The sequence below is a fragment of the Phaethon aethereus genome, assembly GCF_964289735.1.
Source record: "Phaethon aethereus genome assembly, chromosome: 11".
Classification (NCBI taxonomy): Eukaryota; Metazoa; Chordata; class Aves; order Phaethontiformes; family Phaethontidae; genus Phaethon; species Phaethon aethereus.
The window spans coordinates 19,295,835-19,320,093 of record NC_138587.1 but is presented as its reverse complement, the minus strand read 5'-3'; the positions used below and the strand labels follow the sequence as shown (position 1 = coordinate 19,320,093).

At 40.3% G+C, this 24,259-nt stretch overlaps 1 protein-coding gene across 1 annotated transcript in view; it reads right to left on the bottom strand.

The window, feature by feature from the left end:
• DOCK3 (dedicator of cytokinesis 3) overlaps positions 1–23,535 on the bottom strand; it is a gene marked incomplete at both ends in the record, with an annotated part of 215,636 nt that extends 192,101 nt beyond the window's left edge. Inside the window, 2 exons of the mRNA XM_082004660.1 lie at positions 2,927–3,010; positions 23,499–23,535. Of these exons, the coding sequence (XP_081860786.1) occupies positions 2,927–3,010; positions 23,499–23,535 (121 nt within the window). The remainder of the gene's footprint in view (positions 1–2,926; positions 3,011–23,498) is intronic.
• Positions 23,536–24,259: the final 724 nt, after the last annotated feature.

Genomic DNA, 24,259 nt, shown 5'->3' with positions numbered 1-24,259 from the left:
GCAAACAGTAACCATAACACCACCCTAATAACACAGCATGCTTTACAGATAGCATCACGTTTGATGAAAACATGAATGGAGCTTTTGGTAGCTTCAGAGGGAAGGCAGACTAAGTCCATGGGTTTGAACTCTGTCATATTGAGTTATTGGGGGGGCAGTGGGAGGCATCTGTCAGATTTAGACAGGGTTAGAAAACAGTGATTTAGACATTTGTGGCCTGGAATGAAAGCACGCAGAATGGCAGGCACACAAATTGACTGAAATTCAAAAGTTCCAATTTCCAGCACATGAACACGATCTATAGTAACAAAGACAATAGTATTTCATTGCATTTTCTTTAAAAAATGCATAGACAACCACAATAAAAAAGAATTTTTAAAAAATGTGTTATCAGTTGATATTCATATTTATTAGCCTTAAAGAGAAAAATACATGTGTATATATATGTGTGTGTATGCATATATCTTTGTTGGTTTACTCTGCCAATCTATGTAAAACTTAGCTGCAGAGGTACCTGAGAAGTTGATACAGAAAATTCCCTACTCTCTCATTCAATTGCTCTAAATGCAGCAACTGCTTTTTACACCAGTCACTACAAAGGAGCACTTGCTCTTTTGTAATAATAATACAGTTGTTCAACAAGTCATTATGATTAAAAATAAGCACGTATAGCTAGTATTTGAATCTTTGTCAGCCATGACTTCTTCAGTGAGTCTCCAAAATCATTCTTCACGTCGCTAGAAGGTTTGCATGCGTGTGAATCCTTTTGACCCAGACAGCAAAGTCCCTACTGTAGAGAATTATGCACAACTATTCTAAGAAGTGAAGCTGAAACAGCAACGGATCTTCTGATGACTTCCACAGCTGTGACCCTTATTTGCATGAGTTATCATTAATTTATCCAGTTTGTCTGGACAAAAGAATCCCCAGCAAATAACGCAGAAGTAGATGACAAAGTATGTTTCATTCTAAATTTGCAAGGCAAACGAAGGACCGTGTTAACCACTTAGACAAGAATGCTTAAACGACTACTGTTTTCTTTCAAGAACTTACTTTGTACGTTTAGTGTGCTGCTTTTGCATAATTCACACGTGCAAGAGCTGCAGCACAGGCCGTCTGAATATTCAGTTGAATTTCATATTGTGGAGTTCCAGATGTTATTACCAGAATTAACAGATCTTTTTAGATATGTAAAGTTAATGGTAAAGGCACCTCAACCAAAATGACAGGATACAGGGCTTAAAAAAAAAATGTATTTACAAACACCTCCTTCCACCCAGGAAAACACTTTGTCTGAGTGTTGCCTCCTTTCTCCGCATTTGAAGACTGGCATGAATTGTGTTTGAGGAATCCTCCTCAAAACTACTGGCAAAGGAAATATAGAGAGTCTAACTGTTATAACACTGTAAGGAGACCTTGGATTAGCCTTTTGCTTTTCTGAAAGCAGCCTGCTCCTTTGAGATCGTGCTTTTATGTCCCAGAGTTTTGAAAGCTTCCTTGATTACCAGAAATGGTTTGAAAATATGACTGCTTTCAGCACTATACACTGTTTTACCTTAGAGTTATACTATCCTATGCAAAGTAATAAATTTTTCCTGAGCTTGCACCATTTACTAATCCACAAGACCTGGTAGAATGACTACAGTCAACACTCAGTGCTTGAGTAAAGCTCAGCCCATTACACCACATGTGTTTTCTTGAAAAAATATTATCAGTTGCAGGTATAATACCACAGATATTGTTTACAGCATGCTTCTTCATCAATTAAACGTCACTATTGCACTGCAAAACTCTCATTCAACAGAAAATTTTTTACAAGCGTAGGTGAAGCAGCTACTACTTTCCTAGAAAAATTAGCACATAAGAGGTCACTTCTTCATGAAGAGTTGAGTAGGTAAACAAACAAAACACCCAAACACAAGAAAAAGCATCAAGAGAAAATGACGGTTCTAGGCATGAGAAGAAAAGCAGTCTTCTGACAAGCATGCAGAAGGTTTGTGTAGCAACACGAACACTGGAGATGAAAAATGTCTAAACAACCACAAAAACAAACCTACAGCTATGTGGAATGTTAATTTGGAATTCAAATGTGTGGATCTGGTTTTGAATTTGATTTAACATTTGAGGATTAAGGTTAAATTATTCCACCTCAGACTATAGTGAAACATGTTCTCATACTGTATCTTGTCAGCCTACTACTCAATAGACGTGTGTTACACCACTTGCTTACTCCGAACATTAGGATAAAAAGCATTCTCCTTTTAAATACAACAACTTCAATCACACTATTCATGAGAATAAAGCAGAGGATTAGGACATTCAATTTATTCACACACAGACATCTCCAGCCACATAAAGAACTATAGTTATAACATTTACAATGATATTTTCCTTTAGGTACAAAAAAAAAAAAAAAATTCACATGAAGATACATGCAAAGCAATCCCCCCTAAACCCATATTCTTTATGTTTTTTGCAGTTTTGCTCCCAAATGATTTGCTAATTTGCTAATCTATTTAATTTCTAATATTTTTCATGTGTTCAGATGTTTCTAAATAATAAACACTGATACACTTAATTGAAATGCCTAACAACACTGAGAAAATATAACCCCCCAAAATATACTGATTATATACTTTACATGATGAAAATTCACTGTAAGATCCAATTGCAATACAACAATCAGGGCAGGGTTCAAGATTTTCTGGACAGATGGTTAACTTAAAACACACTGACCCCCTATCAGACTGGATTAGTGCCAACAGCACTCAGCCTTTCCTACGGGAAGTGGGTCAGATCAGGTTTTATTCAAGTGCTTTGATTTGATGCATCATGATTTCCAAGCAACTTATTAAAATCTGCTAGATTAAGATATTTGTATATTCTTATATAGAAAATGGGGTTCCTTCACAGACATCACGCTTACCTTCACATTTCTCCAGGATCTGGACAGTTTCACCTAGTTCCAGGACCAAGCCTTGCGGTACAGCTCCTCGGAAGCTGCATATCACTGGAGGGTGGGGAAAAACAGAAAGAGAGACACATGAGGGTTGAATCTTTGTGTGAATTTTTCTTCTAAGCATAGCACTTTAGCTCACTCCTTACATAAAAATAGCTATTACATAGCTGCCCAGAAAACCTGTCAGCCAACTTTTCCTCATCAGATATCTTTATTTCGGCCCTTATCAGAAATTAAGCTCAGCAGCGACATAAAAGCTGTGCTTTTTAAAAGATTTTTTTAATTAAGCAAGGCTTGTAATCAGTTTAATCACTAACCCTCAATTCATATTGCATAGAAAGATTTCCTTCTCTCACAATTCTTACCGTACTACACAATTCATCAATGGAACGGCAGTCCTAACCGCACAGATTATAATAGGGAATCAACTGCAGGAATTACTTTCCTCCAAGTTGAAACTATTTCAGGTACCATCTGTGCAACTAATACACTGCAAAAATCCTACATTGCCATTCTTTATTATATTTAAGTAGATAGATAGATAGATAAAAGAATACGCAAGAATCTGTACTTTTCATAAGCACTAACATGATATATCTTAAACATTTTTCCAGGTAACCTTAGTTTGCATTAACGAGGGAAAATAAGAACACATCTTAATGTTTCAGAAAATATTAATACGATCAAAAAATTACTACGTAAACCTCAATTTTAAAATTAAAAAAAAATCATAGTGTATGATGACATATTCTTTAACCATATTTATCAAAATACAATAGGGGCATGGACCTGGGTAGTTACCTGAACCATGGCACATCGAAACAAAGGGTGAATTGCAAATAAGGTCTGCGCCCCCCAGTCCCGTAATGCCTGTTCATCAGCGTTTAAAACTCCCTCAGGCACAGATTCAACCCAACCGTTCAAGTACCTTGTTCTAAGTAAACACATGCTCAGTCACAGAGTACACCCTAAATGTCACCTACACAGGCACTGGAGCACTACAAGTGGAATTCCATGAGTTGAAATAGTGACCTCCAGTGGGCATTGTCCTTTTTTCCAATTTAAGGGAACACTCCCCTTTAAATGCAAACACTCAAGCTATGGTTGAGACGTTCCCATGTGATGGAGCTGCATTTCATCTCCTCCCTGCACATGTTTTTACGTCAAAGCCACTGAATCCTTTAAATGCTCTCTGCACAGAACTTAAAAGCAGTTAACCAGAAAGTCTGAAGTCCAGGGGAAGAATACCAGGGAAACTAAGGCTATCACCTGCACCATCTACCACAAGGTACATTTCTTGAACCTTGAATTTCCGAGAAGTAATGAGAAATGAATAGAAAAAATTTCCACCAAAATAAAACAGTCTCAACAATATATACAGATTTCGTGAAGAGAAAGGGCATCAAAGAACAAACTACATACACCAAACACCCACACAGACAAGAGTAACATGAGAAAGAACTTGAATAAAAATCTGAAGAGAACCAAACAGCATCAAATGTTTGCTCTTACACAGACTCAATGCAGTGTTTAACTACACAGGAAAAAACTAGGGATTCCATCAAACCTAAACTGTTCTCTCAGCTCATAAGGCCCAGCAGAAGTCACCACTGGTTAAATTAAATTCTTGCTTACATGAGAGACAGGAGAAACAACACTTGGCTCCAGACTGGAGTAATGCAGACAACACAATCCAAGAAAAACCCTAAGCTTGTCAGCATTCTGTATTCATTCTTCACCCATGAAGAAATCATAACTGTGGATTTCAACTGAAGGAAAAACTACTTAATGCTTCTCCCAAAGTGCAGGAACACTGACAATTGCCAAACGCTTAACTGACAGGCCGCAATCAAACCTCTATTGGCTTCTCCTCGCCCCTCCAGTATTTTAGATAGCAGTATCCTTTAAATACAGAATATTTTTTTTCTAATAGGCAATTTTACCAAAACAAAAAGGTAAAAACATCTTTTATTCTTAAGTTGTTTTGCAAAATACAGTCCTATATTAAAACAACATGCCTTTTCTGTTCAGATCAACAAAAACACTAAAAAATTCAACTCTGTCTCAAAAACACAGGATTTAAAAAATCTTTGGTGAAAAGCTGCTGTTGAAAACACCAGAAAAATGGAGAAATGGTAATACAGTGACAAGATACATTCATTTATGAGAGTAATTCTAGATATATAATTATTTAAAAAATAGTACGTACATGACAATATTAAATCCCATTTCCAGGCCATTTTCAACATCTCTGAATGTGCCAAGATTATTACGACACCGAGACACCAGTCATGGGACACATGGGTATTAGTGGTTGTAGACAAGAGAGTAGTTTGAATTGTAGAGAGATTAACGACTGACTGGTCTTACTCAGCTGAGTCCAACAAGTAATAGCCTGAAAAACACATTACTGCATGCTAGCACTGCATTAGAAGTTTTGAATTAGCAAACAACAGCTGGCTTCCTATGACAGTTATTCACTATGTGAAAACTACTGAATAAAGGATGCAGCCAGGAAAGAAACTGGATTTGATGCAACTACTAGTTCTTTGGTCATCAGATAGTTGCCTATTACATAACAATAAAAAGTAAGCTTGGAATGAAAGCTAAAGAAAAGGTACCAGGAAAAGAGAGTACTGTTTTCTTCAACTGCTGATAGAATAAGTTTTTAAAATATGGCCAAGAATAATGACTTTAATATACTTAGGCTTACAAGAAGTAATTCTAATAGATCTCTAAGTTTATAGATGCAAATCATCCATTTATAAAAGGATTCTACTGGTCACACCAAGAAAATCTGATCTAAGGACGCTACCGCATCAATACATAACCACCTCTTTCGAATTAAGAGTACTCTATTAATAAAAAACAGCCAAAGCTCTTTTCTTAGGTCTACTTAAGTCAAAAAAGAATAAACAAACAAAAGCCACAGAACAGAAATTAACTGATCCCATCACCTGTAGATACAATCTGGATTATCATTCTTGATTAGAAAATAAGTTCTCATACAAAAACAACATCTACCTCATGTTCCTCATTCTTAACACAGTAGTATGAAATCTAATTCCTTGATCGATAAAAAAGTTACATGACCCTCCTGTGTTTGAGAACTTTAATAATCAGTAGGGTATGTGAATAGCAATATGAATATTTTCAAAACAACAGAAGCCAAATCTCAAGAGTAGCTGACTTTCTGGCCACACTAAATAAAAGTCGGGAAAAATTAAAGAACCCAAATAAACTGACCCAATATACCAAACCATATCTTGTTAAAGAACACAATTTAACACCTCTGAAATAAAAAAGAATGGTAAAACTAGCTACCGATTATAACAGAATTCCAGAAATTTGAGGCTATTTTATAGTCTGATACATGATTCCAAGGGTTACTTCCAAAGTTATGGATGTTACTCATTTGTTAAGCTAAAAACGCATTACACATCACAATCTTCTTTATGAAGTCACTTTTAGGTACACAATTCTTCTTGGTGGTGTTATTTGAAAAATATGAACACAAACGTATATGGGAAATTAACCATTCTGGAGAAAATACATTACAGAGGTAACTCTTGTAGCTTGATTTCTGTTCTTCCCACAGAGAAATTCTTTATAGCATACAGTCATCTACAAACTGTCTGCCAATCACCAAGTCTCCATCATTTCTTACAAGAGTCATCCCCTTGGTCACCAGAATACAGAAGGCATCATCAAAACAGGCATACAGCAAAGCTTTTACCCACCAGTTAACAGATCTGAACAAGCTCGCTTGGATTCCAGGACAGACTGCTGAAATATTTAACATCTATTTTCAGATATTAAACCCTTCAGCCAGCAGTTAAGCCCAACGTTCTGCCAAAAGGGTATGCTTTGAAAAAGCACCACGTGCCACTTTCAAGAATTATCTCCAAGTCAGAAGTTCCTCAACTGTGGTACCTGAATTGTATCAAAGGGGGCTGCAGCAAAAGAAACCCTTCCCTCTGCACCGCTGTAATTTATTAATGAGCACAAACTAGTTCACATAGGCAGTTGCTCTCAAGCTGTAGCAGACGGTCTGAAGGAATTGGGAGATATAAGAGCAGATGGCATTGGAATAAGTTTGGAAAGCCAAGGATCCAGGAGAGGACAGATTCATAAGCGTTATCCTTGCGTACGGAGATGCCCTGACACAGCATAAGCAGCTGCGTTGTAAGTCACTGGCAGCAAGAGAAACTGCTTCAACACAGTAAGGGTACACCTAAACATGACATCATAAGGTCAGTGCATCCTCGCATAGCTTACTGATTCCTCATGTATCAGGTATCTAAAGGAGCTGCTTGCTGTATGGACAAAGATCCAGTTGATACAAGCCAGCAGGTTTTACGAAATCTATTCTGAAGCAGCCCCTGACAAAAGGTCTTGCAAAAACTGAGTTTTACTGTGATAAAGCAGGAAGGCACCTGTACAGATAAGTAACTAGCAAAGAGATATGAAATAGAAGTATCCAGTTTTCTCAGTGAAGACGGATTGACCAGCAAGCTCTAAAGGGATCTCTATCGGAGCCTTTTCTGTTTAAAGTATTTCTAACTGATCCAGAGAAGCTGGTCATTTAGAAAAGTGACAAAGTTTGTGAAGCCATTCAAGCTGTTCAGGGTGATACACAGTTGCAGATGGACCACAAGTAGAACCGGCAGATGTACACCATTTAGTTCATCTACCTGGTGTTTCATGAGGGATGAACAATCCTTCTCTCGCATACAAAACAATCGCTCCCCTTGCTATTACCACACTGAATGAAACCCTGGCATGTTATTCAGAGTTTTTGCCATAAACTCAATGCTCAGCCACTGCCACGCAACACCCACCTCACCACCACCACATTGCAGCAGAAAACTATCTTTGGGAAAAAAAGGAAGACACCATTACCTACAGTACTGTACAAAATTCACAATGAACCCCCATGTGCCAGTTTTCCCCTTTCCCCTTTGTCAAAAAGGTATCCTTTCTTAAAAAGGGTGGAACAGCATAAGGAAAGGTAGAAAGAAGCGAGGCAAGAGATACCAAGGACTGCATAAGGGCTTTTATATAATTAACTATTAACCACGATAGGACTCTTCTACCAGCAAGACTGACAGCTCAAAGGGGTGGAGAAGAGTGTAACGGGATGGAGAAGGTGAACAGGGAACAATTGCCAATCATCCCTTCCAGTACAAAAAGCAGAGCAGCGGCAAATAAAACAGCAGCGAACAGTTCAGGACTTCGTTTGATAAAGTACTTTTCCACACGGTGCATAAACTGTGAAACTCCTCACGAGATGCTGTGGGTGATTAAAAAAATAAGTAAATCACTCCCGTTCAAAAGCAAATAGGGCAAGTTAATGGATGCGTACCACCTTAGGCTCAGCAAGTCCCTGACCCAGAAAGCACGTCTTGGGAAAGCGTCACATATGCTTATCTTGCTGTGCTACTACACCGTAAACACCTGCTGTTGGCCACTGTCAAGGGCAGGACACTGAGTGAGATGGGTATGTGGCTGGACTGTTACAATCTCTCTCACACTGTTATTATGGAATCACAGCCGGAGCTTCTGTTGTGCCTTGCTATCTGTCGATGTGACCTCATCTGAACGCTATTACGACAAAGAGAGAGGATACGATTCACAGTTAGAGAAGTGCTAAATTAGATTTCACGTGTGTCGTTATTACTTTCTGCTGCCCCCCTAAATAACAGAGCTGTTTTCATTCTTGCTGTGGTATAATTTGAAATACCTTCGTTATGTAATTCCTTGTAATTCAATTACCTATGTCCCAACTTCCCCACCCAGTCCCACGCGCGTCGCAATGCCTCCACAGATCATTTTTCTTTTCAAATGGATTATGTCAATTGCATGATAAACACAGTAATAGAAAAGTGTCACATTTTTTACATGAACCGTGGGAAAACCCAAAACAAGGACAGGAAAATAACAGAGTACCACCCAGTACAATACATCCACATAAAGATCATGCAGCATCCAGCTACTAATTCTCATGAAACATCATTTTTTCTTAGCATATACATAAAATTACTTTGCAGCACAATTAACTGGCACAGGTATATGCTTTCTCATATACTTTCTAATTTTTTCAACCTATTTCTACACGTTGTAGTAAAGCCTGCAAAAATATTTTGACATTGCGTAATGTTCTATTTACAATATAAAATCTCACTTCAGCCCCTAAGTAATTTGTTTATTTTCATAAAGGAACAGAGTCCTTTTCCTGCCCTTTCCCTCCCCACCTTCCAAGACAGACCAATGAAAATTAGAGGTATTTATTTAAAGGAGGGCTGAGAAAGAAAATCAGTTCAAGAAGTTTCCATGTTTACATTGTCCCCTTTTCCTCCTCCAAATCTAAATGATGTTTCTCCAATCATAAAGTTGAACTTTTAAAATTATTATTTATTTCTCACGTTTTGTCTTCCACAATAAAAATCACTGCTGCTAGAACATATCCAATATGCTAAAACACATTTTTGTTCTTCTTTATCGCAAGACGTTTGTGAGGCCAAGATTTGGTGAACTCTATGGGTTAATTTGGGGGGAAAAAACCCCACAACTTTTCATATTATCACCTGTGAACATGCCTTTTGTTTGTTTGTTTCACTGGGTCTTTTTTAGTTGCATAACGTGACAAAAAAACCAAAAATTCTCAAACTCCTTCCACTGTAATAATCACGATTTTTCAAACTTTCAACATATCTCTGTTTAGTCATGGCTTCAAAAGACAAATCTTCTTGGCCTTTGTGACAGTTTTTTGCAGTTCTCAACTCATTATTCTTATTATTAGTCTTACTAAAATTCTGGTAACTTGCAATATTTTTAGATGACACCAGCAGAACAGACACAAGTGTTTCAGGTTAAAGTATGCCATTCAATTTTTATAAATGCTTTGTACTACACTCAACTTGCAGTTATTCAGGTTATGCATTAATCATGCCCTAAGTATATCTTCGACCAAACTAATTTCAGAAGGGATGGCAAGGATAATGCATAGGAGAAGCATAGCTGCAGTTGTGTTGCCCTGTACACAAACCACATAGCTCCATACCCTACCAATTTATAATCACACTGAGCAGACACTGAATTGTATTCTGTTCTACAAAAGTCAAAGTTCTGAAGATTTCTGATGGTGTAATTTATGCTTTATACAACACATAACTGTATTTTAAACTCACACCTCTGTCACAGTAGCTAAGAATTTGGTGTTCATATTTACTTTGAGTAAACACATATAACAAACTCTTAAATTTCACAGTCCTTACAAAGAAGTACAATAAAATTAATTTTACAACAAATATGGCACATGCCGACAGCTGTAAAGGGTTTTTCTTTGCTTCATTTGCCACTGTGATAGTAAGCTTCGTTTGCCTGAAGTGGTTTTCTTTTCTTTTTTCATTTAGAACTGGAGTGGGTCACTGAAAATTGGTAATATCATGAAGAGAAGTATACTGGTAAAAGCTGTTTTCTGGATTCCAGACTAATTTTTATAACTTTATTTCCAAACTTGGTCAAGATTCCTAAACAAAGTGATACTCTAATTGATATTTACCACTTCCCCCCAATAAAGACCTCTTCCAACCCCAATTCTCATCCCACATAATGAATTACTGTGATTTCTTACATAGTCTTATATACACCACAGCAAGATTGTAGAGTTCTAATTTCATATTCAACTAGTACTAGTTATCGATTCTGATTATTGATTTTTAAGAGAATAATGTAATTACTTCAGACTAAGAAATTAATGTCATGATGAGGACATACCTTTCCTTAAAATGCTCCTTCATATGAACGCATCTATTGAAAGTGTCTAGTATCAAACAGTATAAGCTAGTTTTAACAGCTGAATAAGATGAACTTTGTTTTCTTCCCTGTAACACCCAGATGATAATAAAGGCTCTATGTAATGTAACTTAAGAGTCACTGTAGTAAGTGAGACAATAGATGGCCCTAAATCCAATACTGTTTCCCTAACAGAGGCTAAAACAAGGATGTGAAGGAAGGGTATTAGAATAGGGCAAGGATGTACCTTTCCCCAATTTGAGCCATCTGTGGATTGCGACTTCCCGAAGTAGAAGTTTTTATTAGTACTCATTTTATATATGTTTGCAATAGTGCTCTCTATACTTTTTCTTCTACAGAGCCACACAGATGTTTTTGAACCACATCAACCCAACATCCACATCACCCCAGAACTCCATGCTTCACTCACACATCATATAAAAAGCACTTTTTAATTGTTCAGATCCTGCATCACCAGTGCCCTCTGGGAACTGTATTAAAATAAAAAGCTTGAGCAATCAATTTCTATCCTTCCACTCCACAGTGTTTATGGTTTTAGAATCCTCTAAATGACCTTTTCCTAATAATTTATTTTCCAAGAAGGGTGGCAGATGTTAATTCTTTGTATTTAACATATGGCAGAGAGAGAAAGGTCTCTAAGCCACGGCAGTATAACCGCAGAAGAAAACAAAACATTGATACAAGTTGCCACACACAGGAAAAGGCAGCAGAGTCAAGATTTAGCTTTACATTTTTACAAGGCAACCGCGTTGCACAATCATGCCCACAGGCAGCAGAGAATAAATACTTTGCAAACCACCATGAACCTTCCAGCCTGAGCCTCTCTCAGAACTACATTTTTCCAGCAAAAAGGAGTAGTTCTTGCAAACAGAAAATTGTGTTTAATAATTTAAAAGATAAAAAAATAGTTTATGAAGGAAAATAACCTTCACATTTTTATAATAAAATTAAAGGACAATATGATTACATTTTTGTGGAACTGCTTGATTAAACCTGGCAGCTTCACAGAATGCACAGTTAGACTCTGATGATATTTGACAAGGGAACAGAACCACAAGGAAATTAAAATGAAAACACTTTCATTCCATTCTACAAATACATAGAAGAACATTTTCACTTTCACAGTATACCTTCCAAGTATTTAAATGATTACTTGTGGGTGAAGGCTTCGATTATTTGCCAGAAATTAATTTGAGAGATGCAAATTTATTTGCAAGTTCAGGCCACATTCAGCAAGTAGGTTTACAAAGAAAACAGGGAACAAAACCCAGGTGTTTTTCTTCCAAAACATTCTGCTGCTTAAGCAAGATAAGACAATACAAAGAATTTAGGTATGAAGGAGAGGATATATAAAATTACATCTAAAAAGAACCAATTACCCAAATAAAACACAAGGTTTTCACAGCAACGGGCACTTCTTGCAGAGCATACTGGTGGCACACATGACATGGAACAGGGCTCTAATCCGATTGGAATTGCCAGGCACTAATGTAATACACACACAAAAAAAAAGATTATCAAAAGCTGATTAAAAGCCATCCAAACATAACAATCGAAGAGTAGGGATTAAACAAAAGACATGATTTAGAAGAGGGCTAAAGAATTTTTTGACCTTATTAATGGTCTTCATGAAGTTTTATGCAAAATCTGGAGGAAGAAAAATATACTTCAGCATTGAAAGCGATCTGTTACACATAAGGTTTTGTATATCACCCAAATGACACTACAATTAAGTGAAGGTATTTCAGGCTGGTCCAGGAGCACTGGCAGTTGCTAGGCAGCATCTGCTCCTGTCAGAGATGCTTCTTTCTTTGTGCAACACAGAACCTCAGCCAGGAATACTGCCACCAATGGATTATTACAAGGCAGCTTACTGCCATCACATGGCATCTGCAAAGTGCTCAAACTGCTGCCTAGCAACACCGCCTCTTTCTACTGAGTCATACCATCACTGTGAAAATATTCATGTAAAAAAAGAACGAGATGCCTGAGAAGAAAGGTGATCATTCACTAGCAGAGTGAATTATTGCTAGCATCCTTCCCCTAACCTCCAAGATAAAAATAGAGATTAGGCTCAAAAATCATGAGCTGTTTAAAATAGTTTTGCACGTCCTGGTGACATGAGGTAGAATCAAAGAAACAGACCAAAAGCCCACAGCGTTGTCCACTACCTTAGCTGTATTAAGGAACTGATTTTGAGCTTCTAGCTTTGCAGACACCCATCCTAGTTACTCATCCCCTTCCCGTAAATCTATTCCCTCAGCTGCTGGTTCATTCAACTTCCACCCTGCCAGTACAGAAGTCCCTCACCCATACATCATTCCCTCCATGCGGGAAGTAAATGCAGCAGTTTCTTCTTCTCCCTTTCAAGCAGAGAAGGCAGCTGTTTCAGTTTCTGAAACCCTCTTCCTTCCTTCCAATACCTAACTTGTAAAGAGGAGAAAAACACTGACCATACCACACTCTGCACAGAGAAGCATGGAGCCGTTCTGCACGGCTGCGTTCCACAGACAGCACATGTGAGCCAGAAATGGCTACGCTTTACTGCTGAACACTTGGAAATTAAATAAGAAACCAGTCAAGTTTTGAATATCCTAGAGGATGGAGACTGCACCACCTCTCCCGGCAACCTGGTCCAGCGCTCTACCATATGCATTGTGGAAATCAATGTCCCTTACTGTAATTTGCCACCACCGCTCCCTTCTCCTTTCACCGTGCAACTCTGAAAAGTGTCTGGCTCTGTCTTCTCTGTAGCTCCCTAAAAATAGCTAACCACAAACTAGACCCCTTCTTATCCTCCTCTTCTACAGGTTGTATCACCCTAGACCCGAGAGAGGGTCTCCTCCTCTCTCATCGTGTGCTCCAGCCTCCGAGCCACCTCCTAACCTCACCCCTCGTACTGTGAGATGACGGTGCTCTAGCTGCAGCCCCAAGAGCGATTCCCCAAAGGGGGAAACGATCACTTCCAGCAACATCCTGGTTATAGAGGAACGCAGCCCAGTACGTGGCTAGCTCCAAGACAGCACCACCAATTCATGCTCACACATGCAAAAACAAAGGTATCGTCCTACAGCGTTTTACATTCTATCCCATTTTACACTGACTACATCGTAAGACTTCTAGTCCTCCTGTCTAACTGCTAAATAAGTTCGTAACGTGCTAAAGTTACCTTGGCATTTACGGTCAGTTTTCACATTTCCTATGAGGAAGAGGAAGGGAAGAATAGGGCACACTTATAAAAGTGTATTTATCAGTATACCAGCTCCTGCATCTTAGTTGAAAACTCTGTATTTCAGACTATGCTGTCTGTGACACAAGAACTTTTTGTGGACATCTGAAGACAGCTAACAAAACTGCTAAGAAACCTTTCATCCACACACAAGAAGTTTGACCTTTTTTGTAAACTATTTGCTACTAAAATACCAAAAAAAAAGAAATATTTGCCTGACATAATTGAAGAAGCTTTTTATTGAAGTTCTAATGAATTTTTACCTCTTCTGATCTTGACTTAAGCAAACATACATTATTTAATGTTATCAACATCATCTGAAACATTGGGAAAATCTTTTTCTCTTATTAAATCCTCCATCCAGGTTGAAATAATTGACTTTTTTTTTTTAATTGTTAAAAGAAGACTACTGTCTTGTGGCAGCAACCTCAAACATAGTCACTCCAGAATTGAAAAAACAACAAAAAGATCAGAATTTGCAGTTTAGGGCCTTGCTGTGATGAACAAAGTTAAGAGAGAAAAACCTATTTTCTACCTCCACTTCTCCAGAGACAAAAGAGAAGCTGTTTCGGCAAGACCGGTGCTTCAAAAGCAATCTTCCTTGGGGCAAAACCCATGGACCACAGAAATAACCAAATACTTACATGAGAAAAAGGAGAAAGGGGGGAAAAAAAAAAAACAAACAACCAAGAAACCCCAAACCACAGCAGAGCAACTTTGTTCATAATTCTGATCAGACCAATGTACTCAGAAAGGCTGAAACCAAACAGCGAGCGGGCAGAACGGATAGCTGCACATTACCGTGCGCATGACAGAGCGATGAGGCAGCAGCACCGCGAGCAGCAGCACAAGCTGTTCCAGGCGGATGCTTAGCTGCGCGGTCAGCAGACAGCAGGCCCAAGCACATCAGCTCACAGAGCTGGTCTTTCTGTGCCCCGGGCCAGCTCTTCCCACACTAACAAGTCATCGCCAGAGGAACAGCCAGTCAATAGAACCTTTAAACAGACACACAGACACGCAGCGGATTCACCTTGTCGCTCTCTTCATGCAAGGCCAGGTGCACAGGTAGCATGCAGTTCCATTCCGTACAGTGTGTACTAGCAGATGTCAGGGAAAAGCTCTCGCAAAAACGTGGGTCCTGCTTCACTAAGTGCAATGAAACTAGACTGCTGCCTCTTTAGTTTATCAAAAACCGAGTTCCCAATCATTCAGCTCATAAGCATTTAGAGAGAGGGAAAAAACCACAAAGAAACATCAAAGTTCAAACCACAGTTTTCCATAACCTTCTTTTACAGTAATACATTTGTTTTTAATTATTTATCCCATACTGGGTGATGCTTTCTCACTTGTATACATGGATAGAGAGTGAAGGCACAATATAGCCATATATATGTAAACTTACACAAATGAGAACATGTGTCTACGTGAAGTAAGCAACTTTACACAACCATTTCCATAGGCATTTTTCCCTACAAAGGAAGAGATGAGTGAAATTAGAAACATCTCCTGCTGTCCTCCCAGATCCAGACCCCAGACAAAGGTCTGTGTGCAACCCAATACCCAAACAGGCCTGCAAAAAGTTATATATTGCTTTCAGTTGGCTTCTCTTTAACAGTTTTTCTGGGTTTCTCCAACACGTACGCAAGCCTTCATTTATCAAGATCAGAAGACCGAAAGGGTAGGTATACTAAATTAATAGCTGGCATAAACATCTCATTCATAAACACATCCAGAGGGAAGAGAGAGTCCCCTGCTGTTCAAATACACAGAAACAAGAGATTTCTGGAACAGTAAGCCACCTGCCAAAGCACACCCAACTACGCTCTAGCATGCTGGGTAGCTCACAGACATATTTAAAATAAATAAAATAAAATAATTCCCCACTACATCAACGATGTACTGCCAACACTAAAAGCGTTTAGTGCATAAGCTTCCTTACATTGTAACATCTAGACAAACCTTTATTTTTGTTTCAGCGAGTAACGGGTATCAGCTTACCTCTGAAAGCAGAATGACCTGCTTTTAATCACAAAGCGTTAGATGGCACCACTCGTCATAAGCTTTTCGTAAGACTTCGTATCCAGAAAGACTCAAGAAAAGAAAATGAAGTCAAATGCTAAAGCGGGGCAAGAGACAAGTCTTATCCTTGTAACAAGTAACCACCTCACAACTACACTGGAAAGCATTTAGTCTGCTCAAACCCGCAGTTACCACTCTTCCTAATACCTTTGGTAGGTTTTGACTAAAGACTCGTCATTTAAACAAACACTAAAATACGTCTAGGAGGAAGGAATTACAGCTAAAAAAACTTAAGGGATGCTTTCAGGATCTCAGAAGGGATCACAAAGTTAATTTTTGACATGCAAAAACCAGAATTGAGGTTTGATTTTAACATCAGTCACTTGAGTAAGATATTTCATCTTGAGGTTCAATGAGCGTACAGGTTTTGAAACAGAACAAAGAAAAGAGTAAAATGTAGCGATATTAAGGCCTATTCATAACTTCAAAACAATCAGTGGAAAGATTGCTGTCAACTGCAACTGCTTTTGAACTAAGATCCCACTGTACACTTCCTTTAGCCTCTTCCTCAGTGAATACCCCAGCCGAGAAAAGAACACAAACTATTCACTATATAAGTTAACAGAGATTTCTCTGAAGCAGGAGGAAACATTGCACCAGGCTCTCTAACAGCTGAATAATCTTCTAAAGACCTTCCATTCTTTGGTCAATGTTTTCACATCCATTTCTCAAAAGAACAAATCTACGAAATGTGTATGGCCACCGATAACACTAGTTGTTGAAGGTCAACAGGCATTTACAGCTCTTCCATATAAGAACTATGTTCCAAACAATTGTTTAACATATTAATCAGAAAAGCTTGTGTATCTACATGTCGCTGTGCCCACGAAGACAAAGAACTCTTCCTCATTCCCAGTTCTACCCTTTTTGTGGGCTTTTAAATGCTACCAAATATGTGGTAGAGAATTTTACAGATCTGGTTCTGTTAATAGAACCAAATCTGGTTCTTACACGTTTCCCTGATCTTTATATTGGACTCTGACTTTTTAAGTACAGAATTACTGAAAAGAAAAGCTTTGCAAGACAGTGAGACTCAAGTCCAGCTGAACTATGCTATTGACTGTAAACTAAGAAAACTACCTTCAGAAGGATTAATAAAAATATCAGCTTTCCTCTCTTCCTCCTACATGCAACTGCAAACCACAACCTGCACCATCACCCCATACTCACACACCAACTTCCTATGCCTTCAATTGTTCAAAAGAGAAATGAGTTTAAATTTTCCTCACTAATTTAATTCTGAAGAATCTCCCTTCCTGTCCTACAGGAATGAATTTGTCGAAATCATTCGACAATTAATTTAAACCCAAAGCATACAAATAAGAAACACGAAAGAATCACCTAGAATTTCCAAGAACAAGGAGCATGCAAGGCATGTTGTTATATACCCTGGTTTTAATTGTAATTGACACCTGCTGCATTAAGAACAGAAAATAACTTGTTCTTTGAAGAAATAAGACAAGCCTATTTTCCTACCAATGGATATTCCCATTCCCCCCGTTCCACTGACAGTCCCATGACAAACCGAATGAACTACTATCACAGTTTTAATCTCTTGCTATCCCCAAGCACTCCTGCCTACAAAACACCCTCAAGCTCACATTAAGAATTTCCCCTTCACATTCTCCAGCAAGCAAACAAAAAAGTTGTATTCGGAAGAGTCCTGATAGAACCTTATGCATTCTTTTCAGAAAGTCAGTAGTTGCTTATCTGCACTACTATCCATAGGAACTCTAGTTAAAGTTCTTTCTTCCCCAGCCAGCCACCATTTTTCATTAATCCTGTAGGAAATGTATGCCTGAGACCGCCAACTCTCATAAAATGTTGCTCATTACTGGATGAGAGGTATTGTTAGGTGAGGACAGTAAGCCTGAACACTTAAAGATTTCCACCCTTAGGAAAGCAGTCTAAATATAAAATCCATTCTGCGCTGTGGACAAGGTCAGAAAGGAACCACTTTTGCCCCTATTGGCAAGTCGCTGAAGTCCTGATGGTCTGAACTGAATACGTAATACGGCATAACTATGAATAAATGGAGATAATTGCTCTGAAAAACCATCAAAACATCAAAAGTTAAAACCCATATTGCAATACTATCACTTCTTGCTCTGAGATCACGCCTACATTCCCATACAAACCACACAATAAACTGCTAAACCCACACCTCTGATAGTTTTTTTTTCAATTTGCTTGCAAAGGCAAGGTTTCTCAACTTCATTCCTCTTGTCTTTAGAAAGTTTTGGCTAATTTCTACCATAAATGTATTTACAGACAACTGGTATTTACCTGGTCTTGAACTAGTAACATAGGTTAATTCTCATCCAGCTCTGCAGATCAGGTATTCCCAAGAGTAACCACAATGTCTTTTGGCTAGTCTTTTCTAAGATAAATGAGCCAAAATACATTAATCTCTTCCCACAAAACAGTCTACTTAATCTCCAAATTATATCAGCAACAGCAGAAACACAGATTTACACTAGACTGAAACTAAAATCGCCCACTATGTTAAATGACACCTCATTAAACTTTCCTGTCTATACTGAAAGTCTCCAGGCAGGTGCATCTTGGGAGTTGCTCTTTTCCAGGGACATTTCAAGGTGTGATTCATTCCCCGTTCAGTCAAGTAACACATATACATCTCCTTTATGACCCAAGTGACAAATTCCTTTCCACATTCTTAAGTCCTAAGGGTACAAAAAGGCCCTTAGGGGCAAAATATTGAGTGGAACTAAAAATTACTCCAATCCACAGATCATCTAGTTTTCCTGACTAACGAGCAAGTCCGCGGCTATTACCATCACCTTCCAAAACAGCGTTGCACAGAAAGTTTAGAAGTACATCCCTCCATATAGCTTTCGTTCCAAGACAGATCACTGAAAAATATCCTTAGTCACCTCTCTCCTGCTGCCAGACAATTACTGTTTCTGGCAATAGGGTACAAAAGAGAAGATGCAATATAATATACATCCCGTAACACAGAACCCAGCTGCAGTGATCGATATTACTTCCCAGATTACCGAAGATGGGCTTTTTCCCTAACTTAAGGGAGGGACTTTTTTTTTCTCTCCTCTGAAACTTTTCATTTTAAACCTGTAACAAACTGCTTCAGCGATACAAGAAACTGCAACATCCATCAACTCAAAGCACTCCTTCGTTTAGCAGCTGCCTTCTATATAAACAGGTAAAAAGCGAGTAGTATGCCAAAGGACTTGCTGAGAGAAGGAAAATTTTGTATAAGTTTTGCAGTCCTGTTTTTCCAAACACAAATATAAATTGGTAAATGTGCAAGGCAAGGTTTAGTGACGGGGTGGGGGAATCAAAAATCAAGATACTGATCAAAAAGCAAAAGCTGCAATACAGAACTGTAACTAGGACATTATGATGTTCCACTCTTTCTTAGTAGAGGCAAGGGAAATCAGTTATGCGTATTTGTGCTTGTGGATTTACTTTTCATTATTACCAATTAAGTGATGAAAATAAAGACAAAAAATGTATTTTAAATAGAACAATTAACAGATTTTAACACTAATTCCTTGAATAAAATAAGAAAAGGTGCTGTTTACGCAGGCAGGTTTTCCTTCTCCATTATTTAACACATATACATTTAATATGGTCAGCCATAGAAAGTGCAGGGTTAACTACATTTAAAAAAAAACAACACAAAGTTTAAAAAGACTACTCTCTTGAAAACCACTTAAACATGCTCCTTGCACAAAAATAAAGCAGCAGAAACTGACAGCCTAATGAAATACATAATCAGCTCTCACAGATTTGCCAAATTTTAATTAACAGCTATTTATTAAAGAGTTCTCTCCACTTAGATTTTTAATTCATTATTATTTAATACTTGCTTGAGAAGACCAATGCAACTAATCAGACCATTTTAATAAATATTTTCTTACAGACAGAGATTGCTTTAAAAACATGAAAACACTAGAGGGCCAGAGAGCTAGTTATCTTCAACAATCGGCTTAGAAACCTCATTGACTGTTTTCATAACTGGTCATCTTAAGCATCTGTGGAAGAACTGTTTGCCTTTCAGCAGTGAGTCTGAAGTTTTAAAAGCATAGTTAGGATTAGAGCCACCGAACATTAAGTATTTCTAACTAGAACAGAAAGGAACTATTCACAACAGCTACCAGGTAGTAGCTATAGTAGCTGAGAAATACAATCAAGGAAGAACTTCAGTGTTGTGAGGGGAGCGTTTAATTTAATCATTTATTTAGAAATATCCTGAGCAATCTTTTAGTATCTTTGTCACAGAAGTATACAGTGATTGGTATGAGAACTGACCAATAAAATAGCATTCCCTACTATATGCACTGAAACCTTCTTTTAGTTGCAGCGAGACAAAGAGGACTTCAGAACCACCAAAAGGCCACGGACGTTCACGTCAGTAAACTGAACCTGTTCTCTTGCAGTCAAGTGTGTAGCTGTAACAGGGCTCCGGCAAGCATGTAAGAAATGTCTCTGTTTTAAACTCTTAGATAGCCAGTGCAGAATACAAAGCCCTTCTATACCCACATGCTGAGAGAGGGAACGTGCTGTCTTTTTGAAGGAACAGTTTCTCCAAGTTATCGTATCTGAGGCAAGTGCCTAGATAAATCGATGACACAGGTCACAATTTACTTTCTACAAAGAGAACAGCTTCAGAATTATCTACTTTATGTGACACTTTCCGTTTCCTTGACACGCACAAATAGGTATGCACAGGGCCTGGGTGACCAGACACACCCTTCTATTTCACCAGAAAGCTCTCTGTGGAATTCCAGTTGCAGAAATAACTGAATTTTTTCCTCACCCAACTTACATCGACAGGGACGTAAATTCTATTGCCTTAATCCAACGGCACAGCAAAAACATTTCATGGTTTAACAAGATGTCGTGGTTGCTGAAACCAGGACACGAGAGCATGGAGAAAACACACAGAGTTCTTTTGGATACAGTGGCCAAAATAAAAACATACTACTACAGCCCAAGGCATAACCTCATACCAGCAACTCATGCCAAGAAAATTATTTTTGCACATATTATTTTACTTGTGAACTCAGGATAACTTACATCGGGGGGGGGAGGATTTTTCTTTTTTTTTTTTGCTAGTGCACCTCCTAACAGTAAAACTTTAGGTCTATACCCTCTATAGACTAGCTTCTCCAAAATGCACAAAAATGACCACTCCAGCAAGCAATGACAGATTTACTTCTGAAAAACTAGTACTCCCTTCCCCACCTACAGTAACTAAACTCCAGACATAAGCAGCATTTTTCACCTATTATCCTTCTCTGGAGGACTATCAACCAATTTCAATTACAGAAAAAGTAATTAAAGCTACCCAAGAATAAAAAACAAACTTGCCTAGAGATCACCAAAATTCTTAAGACTTAGCCATTATTATCTCAGACCTACCTATAGGTGCGTCATCTGAAAAAAATCAACATCACAGGAATATTCCTAAGACTACAGAATACTCATTGAAGTAGCACTTGTTTTCATTCACTACTCTCTTTTCTGGATGCCTCTTCTAGACTTGTTTACAACCTGAACAAAGATTTCCTTTCTTTTCCTCCCATACGTCTCTGTAAAAAAAATTAGTTCACCTACTTTTCGATTAAGGTAGCATACGTATTTTCTTGTTGGAGAACATAGGCCAAACAAAAACAAACAAAACGCTGAGTATCAAACCCTGCAACACAGCAAAGAAAAATGACTACATGAATGGAACACAGGAAAACCAACAAGACTTGAAAAATGAGTAATTTTTTTCTGAAACATCTATTACAATTATACCAGCAAGTTTAGTACCAGGACAAGAGTAGTGGTCTTTCACCAACAGCTAAGGTATGAGCAAGTCTAGATTCTTCATGTTCTCTGAGTATCCTGCTAGGAAGTAACAAAGCTCGTTAACTTTATATACTCCCAGTGACCGACAAACATAGCAACAGTATTGTAAGTAATGACTAGCTTGTGTTATTATATGTCACGTGTGTATATATTGCTCTACACTTATAGGTTCCCATCTAACACACTGTAATTTTTTTTTTTTAAACAAAAGTGAATTTCTTACTTCTTCTATTCATTATGAAGATACATGGAGTGCAATAAGCGAAATACTTGTTGCACAACATGAAAAATTAAAAAAAAAGTACTGACGCATTTCATTGTTGGTTGACTACATGCTCAAAATGTCTTGTAAATATTAGCGGCATCAAGGCTTTTAATTGCTCACAAATCAACTGCCAAAATCCCACTTTAACAATACAGGTTAACAGGTCTTTCTAGTAAGTTTGTTTGTATTTTTTTTAATTATTTGCAAAAATTGATCATCACTACACACTGTGGAACTTAAAAATCAATACGAACAATTGATAACTATAAATTTAATGAAGCGTTTAGGTAAGTAATCAGGGCAGACACTACCTACTTTTAGTGTTATTATACAAGTTAACAGTTTAAAAAAAATTAAATTATGCAAAAGTGAAGTTAAAGAAAGTCTGCGTCTTCCACTTCATCGGGCATAATATTTCTGTTCGGACCAGAAATTACTATACACTAAAATTAAAAAAAAAAAACACCCCAAAAAACCACAAAGCCACCAACGATGATCTCTCAAACTAGAGCAAACACGACTCGCGATGACAGTAAAATCTGATTCACCACAAACAACGAAAAATAACAATACTCCGCATTTGCAGAAACACGCGGCTCGCTGTTAACGAACGCAATGCGCCACCAACACCGTAGCCCTAAAGCAGTGACAGCCAAAGCCGCTGTGGCCCAAAAAGCCGCCGGTTTCCCAGCCGCTGAGCCGGGCCCAGCCCCAGGCCGGGCTTACGGCTCCCGACGCCCGCTCCACCGGCCCCTCGCCCCGAGCAGGTGCGTCACCGACGCCCCCTAATGACATCGCACCAAAACCGGTCCCCGAACTCCGTATAAACAAGATCACCACAAAGCACAGCTTAAAACGGAGAGCAAAAGGAATCGCACGCTTAAGTAGATTAAGGGCTAAGCGACTCGTTTTCCGATTATTCGTGCGATCGGGACCTGAGCGCGGGGCCCCGAAAGTCTACTTGTTTCTTGCCGCCCGGCGCTTCACCGCGGAAAAAACACTCGCGGAAATAACCCCCAAAACCCCAGGCGCAGACACGTCCGCTGGACGCCGGGCAATGCGGGCAGCCGGTGCCCGCTCTCCCCCGCCGGCGGCCTCCCACAGCCCCACGGGGAGAGGGGGCTGCCCTCCTCGCCACCTCCCCCCCCCGCTCTCTACCCGCCGGGGCCCGCCGCGGCGACCATCGCCGCCCCCGCCGAGAGGCAGCGGCGGCCGGGGGGGTGTAGGAGCAGCCCCCTCCCCCGCGCAAGCCCCCGGGGTCCGGCCGCTGCGGAGAGCGGCGGGGGCGGGGATGTGGCAGCACCTACCCACGCCGTATTTCTCCTCCTCGGTCGGACTCCACATGCTGCTGCGGCGGCAGCCGGCCACGGCGGCGGGTCCCCTGGGCAGAGCGAGGCGGGCGAGCGCGGCTCATGGAGCGGGGGCGGCTCCTCCGCCTCCCCCCCTCCCCCCGCCTCAGCCGGGGGCGCTGCTCCGCGGCCGCCCCCGCCTCACGCTCCGGCCGGGGCTGCGCTGAGGGTCCCTCCGCCGCTGCCGGGGGGCGGGGGGAGGTCGCCCCCCGCCCGCCCGGGCAGCAACAGCCGCCGCTCCTCTCAGCGCCCGGCGGCCGCTCGCCGCCGGCCCAGCGGCTCTCCTAAGGCGGCCCCGTCGCCCGAGCGGGCTCCCGCCCTGCCGACGCGGTAGCCCCGCGGAGCTCGGCGGCCCCCAGCCGCCTCCTCCTCGCCGCCGCCGCTCCTCGCCGCCGTCGCCACCGCCGAAGGACTCGGGCTGCCGCGCCCCCCCCCGGCCAGTGGAGCACGGCGCGCATGCGCGGCTCGCACACCGCCTTCCCTCCGCCCCGCGCGGCCGCACGAGGCGCGCGCGGGCGCGAGGCGCGCGGGGGGCCGGTACCGGGGCCCGCAGCGCCCCGCCGCAGCCCTGCCCTCCCCCCCACCCCGGCGGAGCGACGGCCTCGGGCGGGCGGGCCCTGCGGCCGCGGCCCCGCAGCGGCTCTGCCAGGAGCCCGGCGGTGCGGCTGAGTCCCGGGGCGGGCCCGCACCTCCGCTCGACAGCGGCCCGCGGCCTCCGG